Here is an 11070-nt window from a genome sequence, read left to right as displayed (position 1 = left end):
TCATCACGTTAGCAGCGACAGTTTACCTGCGCGTCATCGATGCAGGAGGATTTCAGCTCACTGGCTGACAAAATCACGACTTACATTTTTTGTAATTATAAAACTTCAATGACTTTATTATTTCAATGTCCCGAAATCAGAACAGACAAGCCAGGGTGTGCATTTGTTGCATATGGAAGAAGCAGCTGACCACGCCAAAGAGGAATCGCATCCTTTCTGGCACGTACAGGCCACCGTAGTTCCCCAGCAAACTGAACTTTACAAAACATTCATCAGTGACCGCACATCGTCATACAATACAAAAGGACAATGCTTAATTTTCAGTACAGTAGGAGGACTCGCAAGTGTGAAAAGTATTTGAACAAACAGCCAGCACCAACACACATATTAGACACAGCAAACACTCTCATTTCATGTTTGTTTTGTTTTTTTTACCAGGATTGAACCTGTATTTGTATCCATATGGTCTCAGATGGTAGGTCAGATAGTACAGAACATACTGCATGTCAGGAGGAAGGTAATGAAAGGAGACGGTGAAGTCCGAGCAGCAAGCTGGACCCTGGAGAGAGAGGAGGGTGCATTGGAGATTAGCAGATTAGCAGATTAGCAGATTAGCAGGATTCAATTTCACTTGCTTTGTCATTAAAGAGCGTGTAGCTGAGTTCAAGTCTGATTCACACTCCGTTATGAAACAGCAACTTTCACTTTTATGTAGATTGTATGTAACCAGGGAGTGTTTCAATTTGCCTCCAGGGGGCGATACCACTTGTTGCAGAAACAACACAGTTTGAATGGAATAGGATAACATTTTCCTCAGCACTTCTTGGTTACAAACGGTAGTTCAGGTCAGTGTGAATTTTGAAAAGGATGGAAAATAGACGATGAAGCACACGGCATGCACCGTTAGCTAGGTCCAACAGGTGACATCTGCAAACGTACGGCTTTATGAGCCGCCGTTCAGTGGAGGAAGGTGATGCAGTGCCCTATAAGGTGCCCTTGCCACTTTGTTTCCCCGTGTTCTCTTCCAAACAAAAAGGGAGCCATTATGAGGTTCCCTACTGTCCCTACATGACAGTGTCCATCTCAGTGATAGAAAATGATGTCTTGCTATAGAGGATGTCCCTATATGTATATACAGGTGTGTGTGAGAGAGCGGAAAATTATATTTGTGTGTGTGTGTGTGAAGTGTTATCACATCACAAAGGGTCACAGGAGACGCGTCTATAGGACGCATGTTGACAATGACTGGGTTAAATTCAGACTGATAGGTTTGTGTGTACAGCGTTGCTTACCTCTGATACAGGGTAATGATCATACAGCAGGTACCAAGGTCGAGGTCTTGGAGGTTGTCTGACTACATAGTATTCTGGTGGGTAAGGAAAAAATGTCTGTCTCATCTTTACGTCTCTACTGTCCCCCGTTGACACATTCATCGTCTCCATACATTGTCCCAGAGCCATGTCTTCGATGTCAGAGAAGTGGGTGCACTTGCCGGTCTGGAAACCTTTAATGAATCTTCTCAGCGCTTCCTTACTGAGGACATAACCTGCTCCTCCAGCCATGTAGCCTTGTTTGACGAAAGGGGAAAATCTTCTGCCCAGGTAATGAGGCTCCTCTGTGTCATACTTGGACAAAACATAGCGGAGATTTTCGATGACAATGAATGTGTCATCGTCTGCCTTCACAAACCAGTCTGCTTCGTCAAAGTGGTGCCGGTGGACGTACTGAAAAGCCCGAATGGTTTTCCAATAAAGGTTCTGCCTCCCCTCGCTCACGTTCAGCCCCACAGTGGGGAAGTCCGTCTCCACGGAGCTCATGAACAGTACTTTGTCACAGTGCCGGGTCCAAGTCGCTTTGACGTGCTTGGCTTTGCCTTTCAGATTCTGGGGTCCCGTCATGATCCAACATAAGATGCGCACTGACCGCAGAGGAGCAGATGGTGTGTTGTTCTTCTCATCTGCAATTATAACAAGCACAAGAGATCAAAAGTGTTGTGTGACAAAGAACCTCAGGTTCTAACCATACATGTTACCCGCGCTCAGACCTGGTCTTTAACACCTGAGCCTTTGCTTATTTTAACCATAAAAGTGCCAGAAAATGTTTTGCCAATTTTTCCTGAATAACTTTCAATATCTGGCAGATATTTACAATTTACTGCATATTAAAATGATAAAAAGTTTTTTTTAAAAACAAAAAACACTGTAGTTGTACACGAACAGTATCAAACAACGTTTGTTTGAGTCCTTGTCTCAATGTCCAGGCCACAAAAAAATGGAAAGTGTGTACAGGTGGTTTTCCCTCTTTTTCCCCTCTCTGGTGACAAAGACGCTGATTCGCTGGCTTCCTGCCGCAGCAGCAGCAGCGCGAGTGAAATTATCGCAATAACCACACGTTGACCTTTGACATGCAACCGCTCCGCTTTCAGAAACCGTCGCAATTTTTATTCGATAGCACAAATCGTCGCATAATTACGGTAATGCAAAATGTGCGAACACGTCGTCTGCGACACGCTCAGTGTAAAAGGGCTAAGAAAACATCAGCCACCCCCCCTGCTGAAGTTGCTTTTCCCTCAAAATCTTTTTAATTTTTTCGTCCCTTGACTAGACCAGGCGCTCAGTGGCTCCCAAGTAATTTGAGTTACTCACCCACCCCCCACACACACACACACACTCTATATTGTTGCCTATGTCACATGAGCCCAGTTTCCTGATAAAGCAAAATGTATTTGTTTAGAGAACATCAAATATTTAAATGTCCTTAGCACCCTTTGTGGATGTTGGACCAGAACGGATCACCATCCTTTATACAGGATGTCAAAGCTGATTCATAGAAACTGAGCAAACACTCGAGATCACTGATGTCTGGGAATATTTACACAGAACTTACCGACAGCAGCTGTCAATGACGACAATGAAATGACTTCAGAATTAAAAAACCCACCTCTGCAATTATGATGGAGATATACTTCGGTTTGTTGTTTGACATGAGCCGCTGCGTGAAAAATAGACTGTTCTGCCGAGTCGTTCACGTACAACAGGAAGCGAAGGGACAGAAATCCAAACATCAGTCCAGCAGAGAACTGGAATTGAATGGTTTTCCCTCCGCGCATGACTGACCTGTGGAACTCAACAGTTACTCTTCACACCATGTTTGGGATGTGACCTTTTCTGCTGCATTGGCATTAGGGAAGCTTTTTTTTTAGCTGGTGACATTATTATTGCTGGTTATTTTACCTGATCAAGGATGAGAAAGCTACTCTGCTTCTTTCTTTCTCCCCTGTGTGCAAGAGAGTCAGAGGCCTCCTCTCTTGCACACAGGTGTTTCCTATACATCCCTGATTATAGCTCACCATATTCAGGAGGGCGGAGCTAAAACAAACACATGGGCCGTTTCTCAATATCCATACTTGTGCGTACTTGAGCGTACTTGCGTACTCCCGTACTTGTGAAAACGTCATCAGCCTCAGTCCAAGTGCTGTTCCAATTCTCAAGTCAGCGAACAGCGAGGACGGTTCTCAAACCCGGAAATGTTCTCGCTCCGCCCATTTTTACCAAGTATGCATCGGAGGTGACTTAAGCGTACTTGCGATGGCCATGTATCCCAGAATACATTTCGGCGGAGCATAGCAGCAGATAATAGAAATATAAATCTGAAATAAATATTTTTCTGTGTCCCGGAACAAAGTTTTAACATCATTTGAGGCGAGAAATTAGTCATTTAGAATTCAAACATGTGGTTTGTGTATGAAGATATGACGTATTTATAGTGTGGCAGCGACGTTTGTCGGAGGTGATCAGCTCCGCCTCTGCGGACGTTCGGCGCTCACTGTGCCCGGCACAGAGCAGCGTTACCTCGGCCTGTCCTGATGAAATGATCCGCTGGCTCAGACGTCGCTGTCATTAGATGCTCGGTGTGATCCATAGATTTGTTGTTGACGTGTTATTTTGTTTTTAATGGAAACGTTTTGACCTGAAAGTTTGAAGGTTTGTATATTGTTAATGTTTTATTTATTTTAACTTTGAATTTTAGATTTATATTAAAGTCGAGATTTATATTTAAATATAATATGTAAATATTAGATATGTATAGTATAGTATGTAGAGTAGTATATATTTGTACACGTACATATATGTCATACATACATATATATATATACTACTCTACAATGCTGTAATATATCTATTTTCCACATTGTATTATTTGTATTGTATATTTTAATAGAAATTAATTAATAAATGAAGTTAAATATTTAAAATGTAAAAATAATAACAACATATATATGCATTTATTAAAAGTATTTCATATGTTCATTTATCAACACTGTAGGTGGCGGTAATGAGGCTGCAGCACTTGGCGCCAGCCACCATTCAAACAGCAGAACAATACATACATACTTGCATACTTGAGTATTGAGAAAGAACCACATACTTGTGTACTCCCGTACTTGGCAAGTATATACTCCCAGCGTACTTCTCAAGTATATACTTCCCAAGTAAGCAAGTACATACTTGCTTACTTGAGTATTGAGAAACGGCCATGCTGTTTGACGTCCACTGTACTGAACCTGTACCGACCACTAAGACCGACTTGGAATAAGAGTTTGACGAAGACGATAAACATCAGAAATCAACTCGTCGTTAGGATTTATTCCAAAAAACAAACAAAATAATATGCAGAGGACAAAACTAGAGTCAATCAGGAAAACGTTTTAGCGAAACATGGCGTATATTTATGTGCATGTACATGTGGGCATATACTGACACGCTCATCGTCCTACGCTTTATCCTCCACATGAGGGCGACAGGCGGGGTCACACCCTGGACACTTTGCCAGTCCATCACAGGGCCACATGCAACAAGAGACAAGCAACCATGTGTCCAATTTACTTAATCCCTATGTTGCATGTTTTTGGACCGTGGGAGAAAACCCACAAACACGGGGAGAACATGTAAACACTGAACGGAAAGGCCCTTCTTCCAGCCCGTCATGGACCCGGGTCTTTTTGCTGACCCCTTACCTTCATTGATTAAGACAAAATACGGAAAGCTGATTCCAGTCTGTGAAGCCATTTTTTTTTTTTTGCCCCAAATAATTTTATTTATTGCCCACAAACAATACAACATAGGCACACACCCCCGCACACACACACAAACCCAATCATACTCTTAAAGAAACTCTTTGATCCATTCAATAGTTCATAAACATTAGCTGAATTATGTAAACTATAACATAACCAACAGATCAGCATGGTTTGCTTTGACAACAACGTATGCTTGTAACAATTATTGTAGAGTAACACAAAGTGTAAAGCGCGAGTCATAAGACAGATAAGAAATGGCCCAGGATATGCATCCTCTTAATGATCTTGATTCTTCATTGCATATAAAATAGCAGCATCATAAAACACTCAAAATGTCCTAAATCACCATTTACTGTACACAGTTGACATCTGATCTGTGCTTGAAGAAGGATAGGAAGAATGTCCACACGTCTTCAACAATTCAATGTCCACAGTTTATTGCTCTTGCTCTTTGTTGCTCAGTAACATTCAGACAAAGCCACCGCCCTCCTCCACCTGCTAGGGTGGCTGTTAAGCAAACACTCTCATTTTATGTGTTTTTTTTATCAGGATTGAATCTGTATTTGTATCCATATGGCCGCAGATGGTAGGTCAGATAGTACAAAACGTACTGCATGTCAGGAGAAAGGTAATGAAAGGAGATGGTGAAGTCTGAGCAGCAAGCTGGACCCTAGAGAGGGGGAGAGAGGGAGTGACGTTAAGAGAAAAATAGATGATACAGCACGGCACACGTGAGTGGACACTGTGTGATCGACATTTGGCATCGTCCAATAGGCGCCTATACTGTCAGGTGACATCTGCAAACGTCTGGTTTGAAAAAACTGCCTAACAATATATGGATAATGATGGAATTTATCTCCAGTGAAGGGCAATCTTAGCATACCAAGACATTTTGGACAATGCTACATATGATTGCTAAATCAACGAATCTAATTGTCACCTCAGAGAGGCCCGGAATTTAACTGAATTTATGTTGCATTAAGAAAAATGGGGTTTATTGTTTTTTACAAAAACTACCTTCATTGTCAATATCTATGCATTAAAAAAAAAGTATACATTCGTTGGATATAATGTGGTGTATTTTACTTAACGAAACGTGTAGACCAGTGGACCTTCTCAATGGTGTGTATGTCATTAGGACCCAACTTTGAAAGATCCCCTCCCCATCTAATGGCGTGTTTCCACCAAGTGGAACAGTTCGATAAGGTACGTATTCTTTTTGTGTTTCCATTAGTAACAGTATCAATATAACTGGCCTCAACTGTAGTACCCTTCCCTTGGGTTACCAGAGTAAAATGGTATGGTTGGAGCTAGACCCATGACAGTCCACAGTCTATTCTCGTAAAGCTTGAGATTGTGTTGGGACAAACAGCCAGAAACCGAGCAGAAAAAAAAGAGCTGCTGGATGTCCTCCATTGTTGTCCGTTGTGGGCACACGCCACCTACCGCGCCAAGTAAAGGTACTGTTCTCAGCCGAAATGCAAGCCTGACCGAGGGCCTTTCCGTTACAAACACCGCACCGTACTGTACCAAACCGAACTCTACCATGATGGAAACACTCCATAATGTAGGATCCTTGACTTTGACAAACACCAATTGTGTCCACAACTTGAGGTATTTACAAACCAGCATTAATAATGAGGACAAATGTCCAGCATAAAAATTAGCACATTGTGCGCTCTTTTCATGAAACCATCAAAGATAAATTCTGCTTACCTCTGATACAGGGTAATGATCGTACAGCAGGTACCAAGGTCGAGGTCTTGGAGGTTGTCTGACTAGATGGTATTCTGGTGGGTAAACAAAAAATGTCTGTCTCATCTTTACGTCTCTACTGTCCCCCGCTGACACATTCATCGTCTCCATACATTGTCCCAGAGCCATGTCTTCGATGTCAGAGAAGTGGGTGCACATGCCGGTCTCAAAACCTTTAATAAATCTTCTCAGCGCTTCCTTACTGAGGACATAACCTGCTCCTCCAGCCATGTAGCCTTGTTTGACGAAAGGGGAAAATCTTCTGCCCAGGTAATGAGGCTCCTCTGTGTCATACTTGGACAAAACATAGCGGAGATTTTCGATGACAATGAATGTGTCATCGTCTGCCTTCACAAACCAGTCTGCTTCGTCAAAGTGGTGCCGGTGGACGTACTGAAAAGCCCGAATGGTTTTCCAATAAAGGTTCTGCCTCCCCTCGCTCACGTTCAGCCCCACAGTGGGGAAGTCCGTCTCCACGGAGCTCATGAACAGTACTTTGTCACAGTGTCGGGTCCAAGTCGCTTTGACGTGCTTGGCTTTGCCTTTCAGATTCTGGGGTCCCGTCATGATCCAACATAAGATGCGCACTGACCGCAGAGGAGCAGATGGTGTGTTGTTCTTCTCATCTGCAACTATAACAAGCACAAGAGATCAAAAGTGTTGCGTGACAAAGAACCTCAGGTTATACAGTATGACTCAATACTGAATCCTAGAAACCATAAATGTCACAAATGTATGCAGCTCATGGAAAAACCAGGAACAAGTCGCCCAAGGGGCATGAAAATATTTGAAGAAGATGTGGCCATTTGAGGGTTAGGGTTAGCCAAGAGACAGTATCATCACATTTACATAGTCCAGCCCCTCTTGGTCTAGCTCTCAGTGACATCTGATATCTGTTAGCCCACAGGACAGAAACTATTGTAGTAGTTTGAACAATGGTTATCAATAGCAGATCTAGTGACCCCGGGGGTTCTATGAAGAGGTGGAGGGGGTTCCCAGAGAAAAAATAAAATAAAATATGAATATACATTTCATAAAAATTATAACAGGAAAGATAATATACTTAAGAGTTAGAAGGATAAAAGATATATATACATTTTTAATATCAAATTAAATACATTTAAGTGGCTCTGCGTTATAGTGTGGATGGATCAGTCTGTTGCTGAATGAGCTGATGATGTGCTAACTCTCAGCAAGTTGCTAAATCATAAGCATCACAGTCACATGTCGTTCATGCATTATTCAAGGTTGGTTTGTTATTCATCTTAATAGCAGATAGTCACATTCTCCCGTTACAGCTTATAATATGATCGTCTGATCGAACAGAAGTTTGTTTTGCGACAATACTTTACGACCACGATTTAGTTCTTCTGCAATGCGTTTGTCCTTGTCCGTCTTCATTCAGCGATATAGATAATAGATAATCAGTTGGCCCTGATTTATATTTACTGTTCTTGCGTATAGTATCCTCCTGTTGACAGTGTAATTGTAAATGTTCTCCTTACAAGATCCTGAAGGACACCGCAAGTGTGAAACATCACCCTAGGGGGCCTCACTGTCAACTTATCAATGATTTGACGAAGAATTGTGATCATATGTTGACAGATGAATCTGAAGTAGATCGTCAACTACTCAGACGCTGACACAATCTACAGTGAAGTAGTTAAAATGACGGTTTTCAGTAGGGTTAGAATCTGTAAACCAACACTTGCTTGAAGCACAACCTCAAGTCGACTGGCAGTTCATTGTATGTCACTTATGAGCTGAATGAGTGTCATCTTATTTTGATCCTGTTTTATTCAAAGTCTGGAGTTATGTTCAATTTTTACAATAGTAACTCATACAACAAGGAGTCCTTAAGACCTTCTACGACTCAGTAGTGGCATCAGCCAAATTTTTTTGGAGTGGTCTACTGGGGCAGTCGCATCACAGCTGCGGCAATATACTGTACATTTACATAAGTGCAATATACACATACAATTTACACATTAATATCTTTATATATTGTACATTTTTTGGTAATGCATGTTTATTATTTATTGTCTTTGTAAATTTCCCCACTGCGGGACAAATAAAGGACAATCTTATCTTATCTTAAATACTGAGTGTTGTAATGCTTCATCATGGGATTAAGTGTCTTTGTCCAAATGACACATCGACGAGCAGAGCCAGGAATTTAACCCAAACCTTCCAGTTGAACAACAACTCGTCCTACCTCTCCTCCTCACTCCTGTAATAATTTTACTTCTAAAACTGAAGTACATTTTATATCAGAAAATTACTTTCGACACTTAAGTATAGTAAATGTCATTAACTTTAAGTAATATTATAAACTGAAGCGACTTCTACCAAAGTCATTTTCTGGTAAGATACTTGTAGATACTTGAGTGAAACAGTCCATCATTAGACAGACACAGAGAAATCAGTAAACGGTGCCTGTGTTTTTAAAGTACTGTGACAACTTAGACTTAAACAAACTTGACTTTACGGTTCATCTGCTACATCTCTAATATTGACTATGTCGTGTGCTGCTGACGTCTTCTAATCTCCTGAAAGAGATTTCGATCTCAGTGGTTATAAAAATGAATATATACACACACACACACACACACACAATTACTCTAGTTAGAAAGTATCAAATATTACAAAAATGATATGTCATTGTATGCATATAATGAATGCAAAATAAGTAAAATATTGTTGTCTATGTCATATGTGCCCAGTTTCTAAAGTGGAATGTGAGAAAGTTAATTATTCACATCACAGGTGGACCAGAACAGCTCAACTCTTTAAGCAGTTTTGAGTGATTTATGATTCGATTCGATTCAACTCTATTGTCATTGTGCAGAATAAAAAGACAAATGAAACGCAGTTTGCGTCTAACCAGAAGTGTAATATAAATCAAATATAAATAGGTAGCTGTCAGTATTTACACAGAATTTACTCTTGGCAGCTTTGAATCAAATAGGATAAGAAAAGAAAAATCCCACAATACATAACAGACCATAGGACCAGCCCGTAACGAAGGAAAATTACCTTACCTGTGTGATATAGTTCAACTTCTCCTTTGACATGCGGCTTCAGGTGAGTCAGATACTGAATGGACTGCTTTGTCGAGCCACCCGTGTACAGCAGGAGGCGAAGGGACAGAAATCCGACTATCAGTCCAGTGGCAAAGTAAAAATTAGAGGTTTTCCCCAAACGCATGGTTGACCTGTGGAAGTCAACAGTTAACTCTTTTGCATCACAAGTTAAACGAGGAAAGCTTCTTTTTAAGCCGATGACTTCATAAGTGCTGGTTATTTTTTTTTTTACCTGATCAAGGATGAGAAGAGCTACTTCTGCTTCTTTCTTCAAAGTCAACAGTCTCCTCTCTTGCAAACAGGTGTTTCCTATAACTGGCATGAGTAGGCTGGAACTTCAACGAGCACACCTTATATCTCATGTGTTGTTTGCCATCCTCTATGCACTCCACTGTACTCTGAGTTTGCATGTTTATTCATTATATACAAATATAATATACAAATATAACAAAACCACAAAACAGATCATATGCATGTCATTTATTAACGTTAAACAAATGTAAAATGTGTCCAGATTGTGTTATAAATTAAAACAGTGATAAAATAGCTCAGGCTCAACTGTTCATAAATAAGCTTTAATTAATATGGTTACTGCAGTCCCAGGTCAAAGCCTTGCATGAGCAGATTTGCCAAAAATGTGGGAAATAAGAAGCTACATTTACACATTGGCGTGACACCAAGTTCACACACAAACACGTTCAAATACAGGTCTGTCCCCACCGTCTGTTTGAGTCTTAATAACACGGAAACATATTTGGTTCATGTAATGTTTCAGCAAACAGGCAGTAAGTCTCCTTACTTAGAAGAAGCAGCAGCATTTAAAGCAGGTAAAACATTAAACACAGTGCAGGTCAGATGATTGTCGATGATAAGACTTGTGATGACTCCGCTGCTCTCCGCCTCTCCGCTTCCCCTGGTGCGTCACAGTGACAGTGTTTGAGAAGTGCTCTGCTCACATTACTGTGCTGAACCTCCTTCTCCTCTACATGCAGTGGTGTGAGTGTGAGTGAGTGTGTGTGAGTGAGTGTGTGTGTGAGTGTGTGTGTGTGTGTGTGTGTGTGTGTGTGTGTGTGTGTGTGTGTGTGTGTGTGTGTGTGTGTTGCACAACTAGTTGTATCGAGACCATGATTGCCACACCTGTTTTGTTCAGTT

General features: G+C 41.1%; 2 protein-coding genes across 4 annotated transcripts; both read right to left on the bottom strand.

Moving 5' to 3' along the window:
- Nucleotides 1–18: 18 nt before the first annotated feature.
- On the bottom strand, nt 19–3295 carry LOC131447816 (glycoprotein-N-acetylgalactosamine 3-beta-galactosyltransferase 1-like). 2 transcript variants are annotated; one of them, XM_058619892.1, is made up of 4 exons: nt 3234–3295; nt 2941–3116; nt 1293–1957; nt 19–559 (listed from the first exon to the last, which is right to left on the bottom strand). In XM_058619892.1, the coding sequence occupies exons 2-4, from the start codon at nt 3107–3109 to the stop codon at nt 407–409; spliced, it is 987 nt and encodes a 328-aa protein (XP_058475875.1). In that variant the 5' UTR covers nt 3110–3116; nt 3234–3295; the 3' UTR covers nt 19–406. The 2 variants fall into 2 exon arrangements, with proteins under 2 accessions (XP_058475875.1, XP_058475876.1); XM_058619893.1 differs by having other exon boundaries at nt 2941–3288.
- Nucleotides 3296–5132: 1837 nt separating this feature from the next.
- LOC131447553 (glycoprotein-N-acetylgalactosamine 3-beta-galactosyltransferase 1-like) lies at nt 5133–10837 on the bottom strand. 2 transcript variants are annotated; one of them, XM_058619402.1, is made up of 4 exons: nt 10151–10837; nt 9877–10049; nt 6797–7467; nt 5133–5750 (listed from the first exon to the last, which is right to left on the bottom strand). In XM_058619402.1, the coding sequence occupies exons 2-4, from the start codon at nt 10040–10042 to the stop codon at nt 5610–5612; spliced, it is 978 nt and encodes a 325-aa protein (XP_058475385.1). In that variant the 5' UTR covers nt 10043–10049; nt 10151–10837; the 3' UTR covers nt 5133–5609. The 2 variants fall into 2 exon arrangements, with proteins under 2 accessions (XP_058475385.1, XP_058475386.1); XM_058619403.1 differs by having other exon boundaries at nt 6797–7461; nt 10151–10836.
- Nucleotides 10838–11070: the final 233 nt, after the last annotated feature.

This window comes from Solea solea, chromosome 20 (assembly GCF_958295425.1).
Source record: "Solea solea chromosome 20, fSolSol10.1, whole genome shotgun sequence".
NCBI classification, from domain to species: Eukaryota; Metazoa; Chordata; class Actinopteri; order Pleuronectiformes; family Soleidae; genus Solea; species Solea solea.
Note: the sequence above shows the minus strand (reverse complement) of the source record. Positions and strands in the feature narration are given on the sequence as shown.

Excerpts from the sequence above, each read along its gene's own strand:
- LOC131447816 (XM_058619892.1), bottom strand. The coding sequence starts at position 3,109 with ATGCGCGGAGGGAAAACCATTCAATTCCAGTTCTCTGCTGGACTGATG. Across the intron at positions 1,958-2,940 it reads TCTCCATCATAATTGCAGAG|ATGAGAAGAACAACACACCA; the intron begins GTGGGTTTTTTA and ends TTATAATTGCAG. Across the intron at positions 560-1,292 it reads ATCATTACCCTGTATCAGAG|GGTCCAGCTTGCTGCTCGGA; the intron begins GTAAGCAACGCT and ends CTCTCTCTCCAG.
- LOC131447553 (XM_058619402.1), bottom strand. The coding sequence starts at position 10,042 with ATGCGTTTGGGGAAAACCTCTAATTTTTACTTTGCCACTGGACTGATA. Across the intron at positions 7,468-9,876 it reads AGTTGAACTATATCACACAG|TTGCAGATGAGAAGAACAAC; the intron begins GTAAGGTAATTT and ends TGCTTGTTATAG. Across the intron at positions 5,751-6,796 it reads ATCATTACCCTGTATCAGAG|GGTCCAGCTTGCTGCTCAGA; the intron begins GTAAGCAGAATT and ends CCCCCTCTCTAG.